The sequence below is a fragment of the Mycena indigotica genome (genome assembly GCF_014461135.1).
Source record: "Mycena indigotica strain 171206Taipei chromosome Unknown Mind.scaff0005, whole genome shotgun sequence".
Taxonomy (NCBI): domain Eukaryota; kingdom Fungi; phylum Basidiomycota; class Agaricomycetes; order Agaricales; family Mycenaceae; genus Mycena; species Mycena indigotica.
Window position 1 is genome coordinate 1,344,667 of NW_023503004.1, and position 18,426 is coordinate 1,363,092.

The 18,426-nt window shown below is 53.5% G+C and overlaps 4 protein-coding genes across 4 annotated transcripts; 2 read left to right on the plus strand and 2 right to left on the minus strand.

Moving 5' to 3' along the window:
• Positions 1-1,987: 1,987 nt before the first annotated feature.
• Positions 1,988-3,948, minus strand: MIND_00574600 (uncharacterized protein; the record flags this gene model as incomplete). The annotated part of the gene is made up of 8 exons (XM_037362509.1): positions 1,988-2,103; positions 2,152-2,310; positions 2,363-2,443; positions 2,490-2,909; positions 2,961-3,175; positions 3,222-3,576; positions 3,621-3,659; positions 3,708-3,948. The coding sequence occupies 8 exons, from the start codon at positions 3,946-3,948 to the stop codon at positions 1,988-1,990; spliced, it is 1,626 nt and encodes a 541-aa protein (XP_037220430.1).
• A 3,555-nt stretch (positions 3,949-7,503) lies between these two features.
• On the plus strand, positions 7,504-9,052 carry MIND_00574700 (F-box domain-containing protein; the record flags this gene model as incomplete). The annotated part of the gene is made up of 2 exons (XM_037362510.1): positions 7,504-8,917; positions 8,979-9,052. The coding sequence occupies 2 exons, from the start codon at positions 7,504-7,506 to the stop codon at positions 9,050-9,052; spliced, it is 1,488 nt and encodes a 495-aa protein (XP_037220431.1).
• Positions 9,053-10,305: 1,253 nt separating this feature from the next.
• Positions 10,306-11,130, minus strand: MIND_00574800 (uncharacterized protein; the record flags this gene model as incomplete). Its single annotated transcript, XM_037362511.1, has 7 exons — positions 10,306-10,374; positions 10,427-10,498; positions 10,556-10,642; positions 10,694-10,780; positions 10,830-10,961; positions 11,010-11,027; positions 11,077-11,130. 7 exons carry the CDS (start codon positions 11,128-11,130, stop codon positions 10,306-10,308), a joined length of 519 nt encoding a protein of 172 aa, XP_037220432.1.
• Positions 11,131-13,449: 2,319 nt separating this feature from the next.
• MIND_00574900 (uncharacterized protein) lies at positions 13,450-14,488 on the plus strand (the record flags this gene model as incomplete). The annotated part of the gene is made up of 3 exons (XM_037362512.1): positions 13,450-13,596; positions 13,640-13,701; positions 13,756-14,488. The coding sequence occupies 3 exons, from the start codon at positions 13,450-13,452 to the stop codon at positions 14,486-14,488; spliced, it is 942 nt and encodes a 313-aa protein (XP_037220433.1).
• Positions 14,489-18,426: the final 3,938 nt, after the last annotated feature.

Consider the following 18,426-nt stretch of genomic DNA (forward strand, 5'->3'; position numbering starts at 1 on the left):
TCCGCGCACTCGAGGGCGTTTCCGTTTCCGGTCCCGGCTCTGAACTCCTCCGTGATATCCGTGATGCCCTCTCCGGTGAGCCTGACCTGGAGGAGCCCGTCGCACTAGCGGCCCGGCAACTTCTTAAGGTTCAAGGTCAAGCTCGAGGCCCCCGCTCCTCACGTTCTGACGAGTGGGCCGTCTCCGGCGGTCTTCTCCATTTCCGAGGAAAGATCGTCGTACCAAAGGACAAGGACCTCCGGAGACGCATCATCGAGCTCTGCCATGACACCCGAGTCGCCGGACACGCAGGTCGTTTCAAGACCCTGGAGTTGGTCTCCCGGAACTACTGGTGGCCTCAGATGTCTCGCCATATCGGCCGGTATGTTGCGACCTGTGACTTGTGCTGTCGCACCAAGGCACTCCGGAGACTGCCCCACGGAGAACTGCACCCCACGGAAACGCCTCCGGAACGCTGGCATACCGTCTCCGTCGACTTCATCGTAGAGCTTCCCGAAGCCCATGGGTACGACGCGATCATGGTCGTCGTTGACACCCTCGGAAAGCGCGCCCACTTCTCAGAGTGTCATACGACGGTCGATGCAGTAGGGGCAGCCCGCCTCTACTACCGGAATGTCTGGCGGCACCATGGGACTCCGGAGAAGTACGTCTCCGACCGCGGCTCGCAGTTCATTGCGGACTTCACCCGAGAACTTTGGCGTCTAATCGGCATCAAGCCCGCCACGTCCACCGCGTACCACCCGCAGACAGACGGTCAGACAGAGCGCGTCAACCAGGAGCTGGAGCAGTACTTGCGGATCTTCACCAACTACCAGCAGGACGACTGGGACGAGCTGATTCCGGCCGCGGAGTTCGCCTACAACAACCACGTTCACTCCTCCACGCAGCAGGTCCCCTTCATGACGGACACGGGACGGCTCCCGCGCATGGGCTTCGAACCCGGAGTCCGTTCCGCCATGGAGTCAGTGAACGAGTTCCGCGACCGGATCGCCACTGGTGTTGCTGAAGCCAAGGCCGCGCTCACTAAGGCCAAAGAGGAGTACAAGCGCTACTACGACCGGAGACGGACTCCGTCTCCGGAGTTTAAGGTTGGCGACCGTGTTTGGCTGGATGCCTCTGACATCAGGACGACTCGCCCCTCGGAGAAGTTCTCCCACCGCCGCCTCGGACCATTCAAGATAGTCGCGGAGATCAGCAAAGGTGCCTACAAGCTCGACCTCCCTCCGCGCTACTCGAAGCTCCACCCGGTCTTCCCCGTCGTCAAGCTCGAGCTCGCTCAGGACGACCCCTTCGACGGACGCCCCGGCTACGACCAGCCCCCTCCGGACCTCGAGGACGGAGTCCCGGAGTGGGAAGTAGAGGAAATCCTGGACGCAAGGGTGAGGTATAAACGGCTGAACTACTTCGTCAGATGGAAAGGCTACGACGCATCGCACGACCAATGGGTCCGCTTCGACCGCGTCTTCGCCCCGGAGAAAATTGCGGAGTTCTATCGTAAGTACCCTGGCAAGCCACGACACATCGCCTCCGCGACCTTCGACTCGATTCCGTTCCGGTCTATGCGTCGGGACGCCGCATTCAAAGGGGGGGGTGATGTCAGGGGAACCTCCCTTTCGGCCCCTCGGAGACGTCTCCGATTCCGGTCCGACTCCGGTTCCGTCTCCGGTCCGGCCCTCCATCTCGCCCGCACAATCACCGATCTGTCAACGCCCTCCCGACGGTCGCCCTGGGACCTCGCCTGCGACGCCGCCCAAGCCTTCTGTGCCCGACAGCGGCAGCTACGGACAAGCAGTATATAGTCAGCTACCTAGCAGGCGGACCCTTAGAGTTTCTTCTCTTTGGATCCTCCCCTGCTAGGTCAGCTTCATTTGTATTCGCTTACCAATGTTCACGCTTTGGATCCTCCCCTGCTAGGACCTTGATCTCAGGCCTCCGGGGTTGCCCTTACAATGCCGACTTCCTGATCAGGACTGCTCGCATGGATATGTCACCAACGCAGGTCTTCGCCGGTGTCGAGGCGAACAATATCATGTATCTTCTGGAAGATCATATGGTGGGCGGCAGCTGTTTGGCGATTGACATAGATTCGACAGTAAACAACACCTAGAACAGTCAGCCCTTTGAGGAAATATAGTGTACCATATAACATACTTGTTCGGGAATCGGCATCAAGACCACCCAGCTCAAACTCTTTGAAGCCAGCAATACGGCGGAAGCTAATGTCGCTTTGAATGAATTTGGCATTGAGCAGAAGGCGGCTGCTCTCAGGCGCCATGCAAATAGCAATGCGGAAAGTGGATGCTCTACTCTCTTCATCATCGTCGGCCGGCATCGTCATCGTCATCTGGGCTGAGACTGAGACCTGGAAGCTCCTCGACATATCGGATATATGCCTCTTGAGACAAATCAAATTCGTCTTGTTGCTCCTTGAGATGGACGAGCCCTATCCAACGTTAGTATGAAAACAGAGGATCAAAGTCAATCTTCACCTGCCCACCCAGTTCCAGATGGAAACATTTCCCGTTGCACTTGGGAGATATATGCGCTAACATGGTCGCGGTTACCGAGCGATGGATGAAGATCAAGGAGGGATGGCGCATCATCATGCGGAAAGATCTCCCGCAGAAAATTGGTGGTCGCAGGGTGACGGAGGAAGCGGCGAGGAGTCAAGTCGGCGATGTCGTTGTCTAGCCTTCTGAGCAATGAAAAGATCATCTCCCGGATATGCGGTGGTGTCTTGGTAACGAGAGGAATTGTATGTCGATGAGCTCCATGACAGACAAGCAAGGCCCATGGACATTCATCGATAAATTCCGGGCATGGTTCGTAAAGGAGAAACTTGCATGCACAATCCACCTGCCGGAGGAAAGTGACACCAAGCTGCCCATCTGCATGCCGGTGCTCATTCACTATGCAGTAGCTCAGTCATCTGGGATTTATTAGACGGATAGAGAACGTACAACACTCAATCTTCATCGTCGAGAAATTGGCGACAGTTGTGCATGTACTCGAGGGGCCAGTGTTGGCTAAGACATACTCGTCGTCCTCAAACTCTGCGCAAGCTTCGAGGTCATTTGCAAACAACGCCTCAAGGTAACTGGTATCATACAAACCGCCTCCCGCAGTGTAATCGATGAGATGATCTCGGTTTCCATTCCGATGGCGATGCTCACACCTAGAAGACATCGTATCTTGGCTCGACTGGGTAATGAGGGACTCACATGATGAATGCACGGTTGTTCGAGTCGCGACGGAACAACAGCCGTCCATCGCAAGTTGGAGAAGTAAGACGACCTCGATGTAGTTGTTGTTCTTGAGCCGCTCGACGCTCTTCTTGCTGGTGTTCGGCAACATCAAACAGTGTTGTTTCTTGGAGTGGCGCTCCGCAGCCTTGGCGTTTGAGCGCAGTAAAGTATGCCCGTGTCTTTTGTAAGAGAGCACCTCGTGTTGAGGCGGCGCTATCTCGTTGTTGCCGTTCTAGCTGCAGACGCCTCGCAATTTCTTCCCGGGAAGCAGTAGTATGCGCTACGCGGAGAGCTGCCTCATCGGCGTAAGGACAGGCCTTGATACCTTGACCTAGTCATAGTTAATAAACAGTCAATCTCGAGATGAAAACTTACAAGTCTTGAATGAGAGTTTCGTTGGGATTTTGTTGCCAGCTGAGTCGACAAATATATGGCAATGAGTGGGCTTAGACTTTGTGGTACCTCCCTTAGGTTCGCCGAGTGAGTAGGCGACGTTGCGAGTCGGTTTGTAGGCCGCGATCGGAAAGAGATGTCCTATCGCCCCAGTGGCGCTGGTTTCCGGGAATTCGAGCACAGTCCCAGCTGCATACGTGTAGAGTTTCTCCAAGACAGTTTTCGGAGTGATTGGGATGTGGTATTCGACGTGGATTGGCTGGTGTGTGGGCGGTGGAAGGAGAGGTGGTGGTGGTGCTCGTGTTTCCATTCGTGTCGACCTCGGATTCCAGTGCTGATGGTGGGAGATAGTGCTAAGGGCTGCGAGACGTCCAATGCCTGCAGCTAGAGTAGTATCGTACCACAAAATGTGGTACGATAGCAGTCGAGCAGCGGACAATGACGAGCTGGCTTGTGCCCCAGCTTATGGCCCAGACAGCGAGTACCAGCCTCTGAGAAAGGCGAGGGTCCCATGTTGACAAGGTTTGAGGCGGAAGGTAGCAGGCCAGCGCCAGGCGAGAGGAGGCGCGATCTTCACGAGCGAGGCGACGCCAAGCACGGTGGCGACGCGTCAGCGTGACATTGGAAGCTACTGACAAACAAAGCCAAACTAGCAAGCCGGCTTCAATCATCAACACGGCTTCGGCGAGTCTTCCTTCCGCCTCGACAGATCTCAGATCTCTGCCATCATGATTTTAGAGCCTCTACGGCTACAGAATAGAATACGGAATAGAATAAATCCCGCGTGATGATGTAGTGACAAACGCGTGACCGCCGCGATCACGTCGCGAATTTACACTCTTTTTTTCGTTCTCTGTACCACATTAGCCATGCCAAAGGGCCCGGAGAGCTGTAATTGGACGGCAGACCCTAATGACCGACGAAGGCTTGTCCAATTCTTCTACGACAACCGTGGACGGCTTGGAGACGGTGGGAATCCGGACAAGAGTCTTCTTCAAGACTGCGCTGCTCATTTGGCAATGTTTGGTCCACCAATGGAAGGGTCTCCAAAGACACCAGACTCATGTGGTGGTAACTGGCAGGGGGTGAGTGGCTCTCATTTGTGTATTGCTTGACACTTATTCATTCCTTGGTACAGTGTCGCAAAATCTTCGATGCTATCCTTCAGGTATGCCAAGGCACATACCCAGGTGCTTCTGGCTGGACCTACTCGCAAGAGAAGGGGTTCAATGTCACTCCTGATAGTCGGGCAGCTTGGCGCAATTTTGTGAAGACTCATTCGATCTTCAAGCCGTTTGCAACTGAAGGCTGGGAGCACTATCCACTCATGAACAAGATTATGCCCTCTCGCACCCGTGGAAAGTACGTCTTCAACGCCGGGCGTCCACGCGTTCGAGGTCGAGGCCCAAATGGTGTCTCAGCGGCCGCTGCTGCCCCTCTTCATATGGAGCCTTCCTCCAATGATAGTATCGACAACATCGCAGCCAGCTCTCTTCTGGCTTTGTCGCAAACCACAAACAACTCCCAGTCAACCTCCGATGACTCTCAGCCCTTTGATTGGTCAAAATACGATCTTTCTCAGCCGATTCCCGATTCCCAGCTCAACGACTTAGAATTGGACCTTTCACAACCTCTTACCGACTGGTCCCAGTCCAATTACGGCTCCTCCCAAGTTGATCCTCCACTGTTTCAACTCCTGAATAATGATGATGGGCTTTCGAAGGACCGCAGTGATGATGATTCAGGGGAAGACGAGCCATTGGTGCTGCCACCGGTACGGACCTCATCTGTGATTCCGCAGACACCTGCCCCTGCTGTCCGCACTGCTCAAGCTGTTCTTCCCAAGTTAAAGCGCTCAGCTTCAGAGGAAGTCAGTGTTCCTTGGAGCTCGACAAAGCGCCACCGAACGACTGGACCTGAAGCAATTCATGGTCTCTCCAACTCTGTCAACGGTATTAGCGAGGCTCTCTTGCAGTGCTTTGGGACGAAGTCGTCAGCAATCTCACCGAATAAACTCAAGTCAATGGCCCGTAGCCAGGCGGAGAAGGATGTGGAGAATGCATACATTGATGAGAGGACTCGCATGCGTCTCAATCTTCTCTTCACACGGGACTACACGGCAGCAGAGGCGTATATGGCGGAGAAGACTGGACCACAGCGTAGTGCAATAGCAGCTTTCCTTCTTGATTAATTTCTTTTTTCTTGACTCGTTTTATCGTTTACTGTTATATTTCACTGTTTAATCCCTAATCATCTATTCTACCTTAGTCTACTGGTTCTATCGGCATGTCTACGTCCATGTAGTCCTGCAAAATACGTTGATAGTCTTCCCACATTGCTCTTGCCATTGTATCCCGTGTTCTTTCAGCTTGCCGTTTTTCGCGAGCAGTTGTTCTTCCCGTAGCAGCCAAACGGCCAAAATCGATTTCTCGATTCCGTACCCTGCCACGGTTGGCATCTTCTGCTTGCTCATCAATAATCCAGCGGTCAAGGTCAGCCATATCATGGTCCATGATGAAGTTGTGAAGTGCAACAAGTGCAGAAGGGATTCGTGCCTGATATTCCATCTTGTAGTGGGGTGGACGTACAAGGATTGTCCAGCGGTGCTTGACCACTCCAAATATCCGCTCGACGACATTCCGTGCAGATGCATGTCGTAGATTGTAGAGTTCCTTGGCGTTTTTAGGGCTGGACGATTGGTTAGAAGACATGAGAGATGTGAAAGGTACCATACCGAGAAGAAGCCCGACTCCATTCAGCCAAATGATACCGTACCTGGCGATACGGAACCAAGAGAGCATCACAAATACCAAATCCAGCATCCGCCAAATATTTTTTGCCTTCCGGAATTGGAAAGTCTTCCAGTCGTGCTCTGCTGTACATTGTCGCATCTGCAGCACATCCGTCCCATCCTCCAGTGAAAAACAGAAAGCGCATATCGAACGACACTGCAGCAAGGCAGTTCTGGGAAACACCACCTTTACGATCTCGAGCAGAGTGCAGCTCTTCTTTCGATGGCGTACAAGCAATATGAGTTCCATCGATTGCACCAAGAACATCCTTGAAATATGGCCACCACTTTGGATTTTCTCGGATAGCGGGAGGTGGTGGTGCATTGGTAGCAGGTAGTTGCACGTATGAGTCGTAGAACTCCGGGCCAGACAAAATGTCGAGCATCTTGCGAAAGTGTCTAGAAAATGCTTCAGTTGGCTAGCGCTATAACAAAGGTATTCCTACTCAGATATGGTAGAATGGGAGTGCTGGAAGCGCTCAGCAATATGGTGTATTCCCATTCCAGTGACACAGGTGTACAGGAATATTGCAAGGGACTCATCGAGCATGATGTGAGATCGCTCTGATTCCATGTAGCCCATCGCCCGCAATTTGACAACCAAGGCGAGAAAAACATGTCTGCGCATCCCCAGAGCAATGTAAATGCGGTCTGGATGTGCATCGGCATCAAGCAGTTCATCTACCCATGCACGACCTGTCATTGCTGAAGTGTGCATGTCCGTTTTGTTGTATTGTGGATAAATATAAAGAGCCACGCCAAGGATTACATATTGTATCACAGCAGTGACCAACAGTACAGCCCAGCGGGTCTTTTCTGCCTCTGTGCGGGGTGTTTGGGGCATCGCGGCGCCTTAGATTGAGCAGAGAAGGCGACGTGATCGCGGCGGTCACGCGTTTGTCACTACATCATCACGCGGGATTTATTCTATTCCGTATTCTATTCTGTAGCCGTAGAGGCTCTTACCCATCGACTATGGACTCAGAAAATGGGGCCGACCCGGCCGAGTCATCCGTTTCATCTTGACAGCTGTCAAGAGTCACGGCATTTCACAACTCTTCCCGATACCACCACATGCCTGAAAGTCCATCGCCCATCTCCTGGCTCCCGCCGGAGCTCCTCAGCAAGATCTTCTACAGCTGTCTCCCGCGCAACCGACGTGTCCGCCCGCACCCACACCGCGCACCGCTGCAAATGGCACAGGTCTCGCAGCAGTGGCGACAGGTGGCGGTGTCCACACCTGCACTCTGGCGCTCTATCTACCTCGTCTTCCCCTGGGACCACCCCTACGATGGCGTGCCGACGCTATTTGGTGCCCCGGAAGCGGAATACTTGGCTGGCGACGTCACTTCTCTGTTGGAGGTCTGGATTGCGCGTGCGGGTGCGCTGACATTGTCGTTAGGCATTCATGCCTTTTACCCGCTACCACGGGAGCTCATCTCCCTCATTGTTCGGTACCACTCTCGCTGGGAATCACTCCAGTTAATGATCAACACTGCCGACACCCTGGAAATCTGTGGTCTCAGAGAGACGTTCCCTGCTCTCACGAGTTTCTTTTGTGTAACGAAAGCATCGCAAGAGATCGAAGCCTCTACGCCCGCGTTTCTGCATGGTGCCCCTAACCTCACTGTACTCCATGTACCATATTGGCGCTGGCTCGACGCTCACGTTCAGCTGACGTCGATTACGGCGCTTAGTCTGTTCTACGCGCCATGGGAGGGCGACCTGTATCATTCGCTGATGGATGTTCTCAGCAGTCTGCCTGCCCTTCGCCATCTCGAGACCAGCTACCTCTTCCCCGAGCATCCGGCCACGGTAGGCAGTGCGGCGGAAGTCCAATGGCACACGCCACCCTTGGAGTCCCTGCTGCTTTCTGGTTATACATCAACAGTCCTGCAACATCTCACGCTCCCAACACTCCGCCATCTGCAAGTGCTCATCACTGCACAGGCAAAATCCCAGCTGAAAGCCGTTCAGAACTTTGTCGCGCGGTCTCGATGCGTCCTATCGCACCTCAGCATTGCCGTGACGAGCGACCTCGCCGCGGCGCCAGGATACGTTGAGGCAGAAATCGAATGTCTCGCCTGCGTCCCGAGCCTCGTCACCTTGGAGTTTAACAGCATGTACAGCGGTATGAGCATTACCATGCCGCGCCATGCCAACGACGCTCGGTTCGCCGTGCTCTGTCAAGCCGAATCGGACCCGGCATTTCTGCCACAGCTACGCTACCTCCTCGTTGGCGACGAGGCCGGGGAAGCGGTGACTTATGAGACATTTGTCAACGTGCTCGATGCGCGGCCGGCCATCCGCTTCGCTTCGCTTGCGCTCGACCCTATCGGCGATGTGCGGGATTTGATCCGCCCGCCCCCGCAGGCGATACTGGATCGACTGCAAGCCCATCGCGCGCGGGGCGTGGATGTCCAGATGAGCACGCCCCAGCTGCAGTGGCCGCTCTCCACGGAGGACGACGATGCTCCGCCTGAACTGTGTGCGTCTCCTGTTGCTTTTGAACAATGTAAGAGGACTGATTTCATCGTTTGTTTGCGCAGACTATACAGAGTGGCCAGATCCGTGGCGGAATCGCACTAAACCGGCGCCTTTCTTTCCCTTGAGCTGTGGTTAATGTGGGACAATATATGTCTGCATAGCACTTCGAGGACACAAGAAGGCTGTACATCGGCCCCGCTGGACAAGTATGAGTACTGAGTGACATAATGATCAACTATTTACGAGTATCCCTCGATCAATCGCTTGTCATGTCATTTCGCTTCTTGTCCGCAACCGTCATGTCGAAACGACGAGAGCCTCGTCCCGCCCTCGACCTCCTCCCCGCCGAGCTCTGGATGCTGGTCTTCGACTATATTCTTCCCCCAGCGGACGTGTTGCAGCCAGCCATTGCATGCCATGCGTTCAACGAGATATGCGTCCGCGTTTTCCTCAAACGCCGACAACGCCACCCACGGGGCTTCTTCGAGAAGGTGATGGACATCCAGTCTGGAATCGTGCTGGCTATGGCACGATATGCGCCATCACAGACGTTCCCCGTCCGAAAGCTACACTGCCGCTTTGGGTACACGGACATTCCACGACAGCTGGGGGCGCTGCATGCGGCGCTTTCGCGCGCGCCGTCTCTGGAAGAGCTCACTGTCACCTTTGACCATGATATCCTCGGCGTAGGACAGCGCACCTCGTGGCGCATGCCGATGGTCGCTCGCGCACTATACACATTACTTGCTGCCCTCGGCCGTCGGGTCAACGGCCCGGTGTTTGTCGTCGGCCCCGGCGCGGTCCACACTTGCATGCCCAACGATATCCTCCGCTGGCAGCTTCATCTCTTCCGATATGCCCCTATCTGGCCATGGAAGCGAGCTACAAACCTCGTCGTCGACCATGGCGCGCCACCATCCACAGTCAAAACACGGATGCATACCGGCCTCATTCGCAGCGTCCCCCCGCTGGCAAATCTCAGCTCTCTGTCACTTCGGCTGCTACCGGATTCCCACCTTAGCGTGCTTATCCTGCAGCCCGAAAGCGTGCAGCTCCTTCCGCTCCACCGCATCGGGTTCTCTGCCCGTCAGTGGGACGTTGTGTTGGAGCATCTCTCGTTGCCCAATCTCCAGGTTCTCCGCGTCAGCACAGGCGACGTGCCCCTTGCTCCTCTCAACAAGTTCATTAAGCGGCACACAAAGATCAAGCACTTCAACGCGATGGGGATGACAAACCTCACCGGACGCTCGTGGCCTTGGCCTCGCAAATAATCATCAGTCGCCTGTTTCAACATTGTGTGCGAGGACGATCTGTCTGATCAGCAGGCCAGTGTTACCATAAATGACGTTCATTTCGAGTCATTAATTACTAGTACAGCTTGAGATGTGATCAAACGAACGACCAAGTCTGAAATGGCAGATAAAAGTCCTCCCCGTTGCGAACGGCCTCGAACTTGACCTGTTTACAGCGCCGTCAGCATCGTCCTTCGAAGAGGAAAATGACGAGGCACATAATCTAGCGGGGTATGGGCTACGCCGTGTGCTTCCAGAACGCCCTTGGCCGCGTCGTCTGCGAGTGAAATCTAGCCATGAACGCCACCCGTGAGCTAGGCAGGAGACGGAACAAAAGGGTCACGCACGCGGAAGGTCCCATCCACGTTGTCACTGAACGAGAACACCGCCGGCGCGGACTGGTTGCTCAGGACAAGCCAGTCAAGTGAGCGATCCTAAAGCGGCAGGAGTAAAAGTTGTTGGGAGACGGTTGCCTGCCAATGTACCTCGCTGGATATGACCCAGGCAAGGCCTGTCTCCTCATGACAAATCGTATATGCATTGCTCCTTCCAGCGACAGAACGAACATCCCACTGAATAGCTTATTGTTAGCATGAGCATGCAGATGAGAGCGCAGCATACCACGATGGCGTTGCTCGCCGGGTCTTGGTGCCGCCTGATCCACAGACTGCGCGGGTCCTCTCCAGCATCCGAATCAAGGAATGTCGCGCTGCCGTCTGCGCCAAAGTTGTACAGCTTCGTGGGGGTGGTTGGCTAGCAATTGTAAGCGGCAGAGGAGCAAATGTCAAGCAGAGCGCGCACCACGGACAGCGCTGTCGTCTGGCATGGGTAAGACAAGTAGAAACAGTGAGGGAGGCGAGACACGCACTATGCTGGCGGCGAGCAGGGAAAGTAAGACTGAGGTATAGAGCTTGAATGGCATCGAGACGACAACCAAGACTCAGTGTGGTGCCGCTTTAAGCCTTGCAGACTTGATGTGTACCACGTCATAAGTAAGTTCGACGGGCATTCGACCCCGCGCGAGCTAAGTCAATGCAAGGCTGAGGAGCGCCGAGAGACACCAGGCGTCAACACCAGCGGTCTGGCCAAGGAGCTTGAGCGGGTGGAGAATCGCGGAGATGGTGGGGAGAGCCAAGTAACACGATAAGCATCATCGGCCGAGTCACCTCGTGACTCGTACTCTTGGCACCGGCCCGAGGCAGGCGACCGGCGATGGCGGGATGAGCCGTCACTGATGGCGTCACGCAATTACTCCCCTTGACGACGAACTACCACCACTCTCCAGAGGGCATGTTTTTCTTTCCTGGGCCGCGGCAGCCGCTGCGCGTTTATCAGGACCATCGCCCCTGCTGACCCCGCCAAGGAGCCGCCGGGAGCTCGATGCCTATCACTTCATTGTGTTTTCGTTGCCGTGGCGTCGAGGCCACACTGGCACCAGAGCAGCTGCGGGTTCGTCAAACTGGAGGAGGAAGCTTCCACCACTCAAGCCTCTCCCGGGGCTTCGAGTAATGTCTTTGTTGGACGTATTGCCTCGCATGGGTTCGAGGCGAGTTCGAGGCGTGGACCGGCAGTCTACATACGTCAGGGGTGGCACGGCTCTGGCGACCAGAAGATGCTTATCGAGTCTTCGTGGAGGCACAGTGAGTTCGACACACTGACGGGCTAAATTGCAGAAAATCCCGATGCCTATCGGGTTCGCGTGGGTGGGCCTGTTTCCTCGAACGGCTAGACTCCCCTGCCAGTAGCTGCGTATAAAACCCTCCGCCAGGTCGCAGGCACCTCAAGCGACTGCTCCCCAGCCACTACACACACAACCATCCCGCCATGCGCTTCACCATTGCATTCACTCTCGCCCTCGGCACTGCCGCCAGCGTCGCGGCGCAGAGCTGCACCACCCCCAAGGGCAGCGGCACCTGCAAGAACACGAGCAGCTGCAAGGCGCCGGCGTACTCGCACATCCCAGGTCGGTTGTTTCCCGTTATTCTCACCTTGAAGCTCACACCAATACAGGCTACTGCCCCGGCCCGGCGGACTTCCAGTGCTGCGTGTGGAACCACTGCGCGGTGTGCAAGCGCGGCCCGGACGGGGAGCTCGAGGCGCGTTACGAGGTCGACGTTGAAAAGCGAATTCCTTGCTGCTAGGTAGTCGATAATGTTGACCACAGTCCGATAATACACGCCTCTGTTTTCTGCACATGCATGGCCATTGGCGCTCTGGAATGTTCTTCCTGGAGCGAGGCTCGCATTTGGGGACTCGTCAGTAATTGAGTCTGTCCTGTTGTTGAATTGAGTGGGGAGACTTCTAGATCTTCTTGTTCTCTTCCGAGTGTCTCGAGTCGCATTGCCAGCTCGTTAGGCCGAAGGGCTTGCGGATGAAGCATGGGTGAAGCGGGTTTCCGAGTCGTCTTCTGTACAGACATGGCCGGAGTCTTGGAGCGGATTGGATAACGGGAAGAGGGAAAGACGGCGCCAAGACCGTACGTAAGGCGTCATCACGCGTGGTCAACCAATTGGCGTCATTCGGCTGGGTACGCGATCACCGCTCCCACGCTCTCTTTTCACCCTCCCACGACGACAAGCAAGGCAGCGTCGGCCCTGCCTTCTCTTCCTCTCGGCTTCTCATCCCCGCACGGAAGGAATCCTGCCGCTGACGATGGCCGCGCAGCTCTCCCATGTTCCACGATGCGAACTTGAAGCCCAATGCCCATCCACACCCACCCGATCTGCAGCGGATGTCTCCTCCTCCAGCGCCATGGTGGCGGGAAGCTGTACAGGTGCGTGGTATACTCCGAGTCGAGGGCGTTCTCCTGCGTGCGCCATCCGTCCCCCGCTTTCATGTTATACTAACATTTGCCCCAGAGCAAAGTGAATTTCCAAAAACAATCCCATCGCAATGTCGGGATTTTGATGGTTCATCTCCGTTTCATAGTTATTCAGCGACTAAGAGCCCGTTTGACAATGCGCTAACGACGGAGCGTCCACACATAGCAACTCACGACAGCCGAATCAGCCGTTGACTCATGATCTTCTCCCTACTTATCGACCAACCACCAGCAGCCATGCCTGTATTCACACTTTCCCAGCAAATCGCCCCTCTGCCGCGGCAGCTTCCCTCGGCCATGAAGCACGCGGATCCGCCATCGTGACAGCGTAGCTGCTATCGGCGTCTCTTGACTTCAGAGGCCATCTGCGCACTTCATACCCCCACGCCCAACTCACCGACACTCCTTCATCCCATCGCCATGAGCATCGCGGGCCTCTCCCACTGTCCCCCGCGCGACAACAACGGCAACTTCCTGAGCGAGGGCCTCGCGACGACGTTTGGCGGCACGACGACGTCAAAGTGCTCCTATGATACGCCGCAGGGCACGGAGGAGTGCACGTATTCCGTGCGTACTGCATCCGCTGGTGGCCGCGCTGACTTCCCTGCAGAACGACGCGTATACTTCGGGCCCGAGCAGCTGCCCCGGGGCCAGCACCACAACAAAGGCAGCGTCAGTCCACTCCGCTCCTCCGTGGTAGGGGCTAACCATTTCAATTCTTTTCAGCGCCGGCGCGCAGCAACCACAGCCAACTCAGCCAAATACCCACACGAGTACAACTGTGAAGCCTGAGACGCCGCCTCCGACCACAACTCCTACCGATACCGCGCCGGCCCCGCCACCCCCGAGTCCGGCCTCCACGCACGTGCCACATCCGTCGCCACAGCCCTCCGCATCTTCCTCGCACGCATCGTCGTCCATCTCCCCCGCGTCGACGGCATCACGTTCTCTATTTTCACCCTCCCCGCCCTCTGCTGCCGCCGCGGACAGCCGTGTTCCGGCTGAAACCTCAACGGCCCCACCGCCATCTGCCGATCTATCACGGGGTGCGATCGGCGGGATCATCGCCGGGGCGCTGCTTTTCCTCCTCCTTGCGCTCCTACTCGCCTGCTGCCTGCTTCGCCGCCGACATCGCCGGCGTGTGCACACCCGAGCTGAGACGCCCACGCCCTTCAGTAGTGTCTCCTCTCTCAGAGGGCGGTATCAGCATCATGATCACGATGCTCCACCCGGCGTATCGCTGATCGAGCACGAGCTGCAGCTGCGGGCGGTGCGCAAGGCGCTTGAGACGGCACATGGGCGGGAGAGCGGGCATATCGCGGAGAACGACCTCCTGCGCGACCGCGTCAGGGAGCTCGAGGACGCGCTGCTGTATCGCACTGGCACGCGTGATGGGCGGCGCACCGAGCTTCGCGACGTTGATGTGCAGCCGCCGATGTACACGCCAGCTGCAGCTTGATCACGCCTAAAATCTATTCCCCGTTGTTAAATTTGTATACGAAGCAGTAAATCATAACACTGTTCCAAAATTGCTGCAAAGATGTTATAATTACGTGTTACCTGGGTACCAAGCTCGAGTTGTTATTTCCAGTAAAATTTTTAGACAAATAAAGTAAGCAGAGAGGAAATTTATTTGGGTCCCTCTATACAGGAAGCAGTCACCATTTTAATGGACTGTAGTGCTGGCCAAATATGATCATATTATCCTGAGGACATATATATTGTAATAATATGATCTTCAGAGCCCTCCCACAAATTACTAGTATAATGATTTATTTGTAGGATTGTATAAATTATAATCATATTCAAATGCAATCATGTTATGAACATATTCAATGATAATCTAGTATGCATATCTGTCAGACTGCGGGTCGGGCCGTGCAAGGACTTCTCCTAAGAACGCGCGCCCGGAACAGAACAGACGGATAGTCGGGCCCGCAAGTACGGCGGGCGGGGTAGATCGAAACCGAAAGGGCCCGTGAACTCGGTCCCTTGCCGTAGTCGGTGGTCGAAGGTTCAAATCGGGTCGTGTCGGGCCCGATGAGTCGATAGCGTCTCCTCGCACAGAGTAAGGTAGTTCTTCAGACGATCTAAGCGATAGAGTACAGGGTACACTATCACGCCTTATATACGCGGGCCCGCAAAGGGGGTGATCGGACACCCTGGCCCCTCCTCCTCCTCCTCGCTCCCGTTCCTGGCCGCAGAGGGGACGATCGTACATCCCTTGCGGGCCAGGCGCTACTCCTGACCTCCTAGCACTCCTCCCCAGTCCCCTTATGTCGAGTTGGGCTCGGCGACGGCTCGACGCGTCGTTCTCGGTCACGTGCTTCCCACGTGTGCGTTCCTCCTACTGGGGCGCATGTTCCCCGTCATCACGTGCTGCGTGTTACGGGCCCGGAATGGCCCGACACCAGCGCCGGAGCGGACGGGCCGGGTCTTATCCGTGACAATATCCCGGCATAAGAAGATTTTATATATTGTTTTTCATCTCTTTAAAAGAGTATGCTCCTGCCTATGAAATATTGAATCTCCTGGTAACAAAGTTGTGCCTATCATTCTGACAGAGACTGAGAGTGGGACAGTGAGTCTGACTCTGACTCTAACTATGGTGGGCCTGATATAGGGCCTGAGGATGGAGAGGATATTGGAGATGCCCAGGCTGCCAGATGACTATAATATTTTAAATTAAAATATGCAACCACTGTAGAGATGTCACACATTTTTCAGTAGACTTGCAAGCCCTTTTGTGTCTGGATTGCCTACTAGTCGGCCCTCTTGCCTGGTCTAGGTAGATCTGCATCTACATATGCAGGTGCCAAGCTCTAAGGGTAGACTGAGGATAGGGTAAACCACAGTGCAGAGAGCATTAATGATCAATTTGCAAGAGTTATACCATCTATCAGGAGGTTTCAGAAAAGTAGGAGTTCCTCATTGATCATTAATGTCTCACTCATGATGAAAGATAAGAGGAGTTGAAACAGCCGAAAGAATATAAGACCTTGCTTTCACACTGATGGTAATGCCAATGGGGTCCAACAGCAGCTTGAAAGAATTTTTTCGCCTTTATTGGAAAGAAAGAAACCTTTGTTTGCACCAAGGCTGCCCTTATACCAGCCCTAAGTATTAGCGCCATTGGGTTTGTACTTGATGTCGTGTCACACAAACAAGCCAAAAACTGCATGCCCCCCACCAGGATCGAACTGGTGACCTTCGGATTAAAGAATGCCATGATTCCTCAAACAGTATGAGACCGACGTCTTGACCAACTAGACCAGGGAGGTTCGATCACAACAGCGATCGTGGCCCTCATGGAAGGGTCACATTCTTCAAGTCTTCGTGAGCCTTTGCTTCTCAGACCCTGTGTATCACTCGGCTCAGTCCTCTTCCGGCCACCCTACACAGTCTTGCTTGCACTATTACTGATTTGTCAATCCCCTCACTGCATGGGTCTTCTGCTCAGAGCAAAAAACAGTTCATATCTGATAGTTGCTCAGATAATTCTCCAATAATTCTGAGACTTAGAGTATTTTTTTGTGTATACAACAGGTGTGGTGATGAATCAACATAATCTGATGTCATTGATGCTGTTTCCATATATGGTAACTTTTCCCAACGGATACAAGTCAATATCTAAGATCAGATATGAATAATTTTAAACAATTTTGATGTGGTAAGACTTGGAAAACAAGATGTGACACTGGTATATGACATCAAAGGGTTTGTTATACTCATTGATGTGATACTATACATATTGATGATCAAACATTGGTCCCAGCTCCAGACATGCTGTTACACAATATTATATAAGGTCACAGGTGTGACATATCTCCCAAAGAGGAAATTTCCACCCGTTTGACTGTACAATTATCAGAGAATGTCACACATTGTCACAAAATCAAAGTTGTGTATTTTGAATATACAAACCACTTTCATTAAGTGACTTACAGTGACAGCTCAATAAATGTGTTAGCACTGACCCATCACTAGCTTATATATAACTGATGAGCCTCTATCTCCATAGCTGCTTGAGCTACCAGCATGAATGATGTACTAGAAGGAAGGGTCTCAAAAGTCCTATTGATTGATAACATATTTTGATTATTATCATCTAATATAATCATCATATTGACCATTTAGTCATTAAAAAGAGAATATCTAGTACTTAAAAATGTAAGGTGCCTAAGTTGTGACTTTGGCTGTTCTAACATGAGGCTCTGGTATGTATCCTCTTATCTCCTAGTGAATAGGGCACTCAGGATGCAATGCATTCACTCATCAGTGGCCTCTGATCTCCATCACCTTTGAGAGATGAGCACAGATCTCCACCTATCCTTAGTGGATAAAGTTGGAAGGGAGTTCATTTGAAAGGTATACCATCCTACTATCCCTGAGACCTATTAGTGATTTTTTTTTTTGTCGCCATTGCCTTGATCTATTCACTGTCAAGCATGCCTGAATACTAAATTCAGCAGTATTTTGCTGATATCCTGGGACTACATGCATGGAATCTCATGATCTAAGTTGATATGATATCATGGCATAGTCTAGCACACCTCCGCCCATTTCCTACTATAGAGCTAGTCAATTTCTAAAGACCTTGGGTGCTATATAACCCAGGATAGAGATATGCTAGAGGAGTAAGGGAATCAGTTTCTAGGAGGTGAACAATGCCCTTACCAATGCATATACCCAGATTTCCCAGACTTGCACAGGTCATGCTATGGTGAACTCATCATTATTGGGATAGATAACACTGATAATGGTACTGTGAGAGATCCAGGATAGCTATGAGGTTGATTCAAGTGCTAGACAGGCTCATTTGAAGGTCTATACCATTCTATATTCAAGTCTTGGATCATACTTGAAATTATTTTCTGACCAGTTGTAATCATCAGGAAATTCACCAATTCTTTTGGAGGCCTTGTCAGGCCTTCTGAAAGGTCTTTTCGCATTTCACATTTTAGCCAACACTTCTGCGGGCCTTTCGGGCCTTCTCAGCCTTTCAAAATGCTTCTTGATCGCAAATTGCCGACTTGGTGAGTTCATCGGGAAGAATGGCGTCATCATCAGACTTCTTCGGTGAAGTCAGGCGTTTTCTTCCCACCCTTTTTCTTCCTCCCCCACCATCTCCCCGCCTTTCCTCTCATTGTCTGGCCCTCTGCAAGTCATATGTGCCTGATGCAAGAACCTCAAATCCTCTTTTCAAGTCCTCTCGAGCGCGCAAGTCCTTCCTCAAGCCGTTCCTGTACACGCCAGTGTGTCGCATGAGCAGCAGCAGCAGCAAGAGCTGGTCTCAGCCCACCGCTTCCAACCTTCCCCACCAAGTCATCCCCCTCCCCATTCCCGTTATTCACCAACTTCTCCGGCTATTGTGGCTCTCAAACGCGCAAACACGAT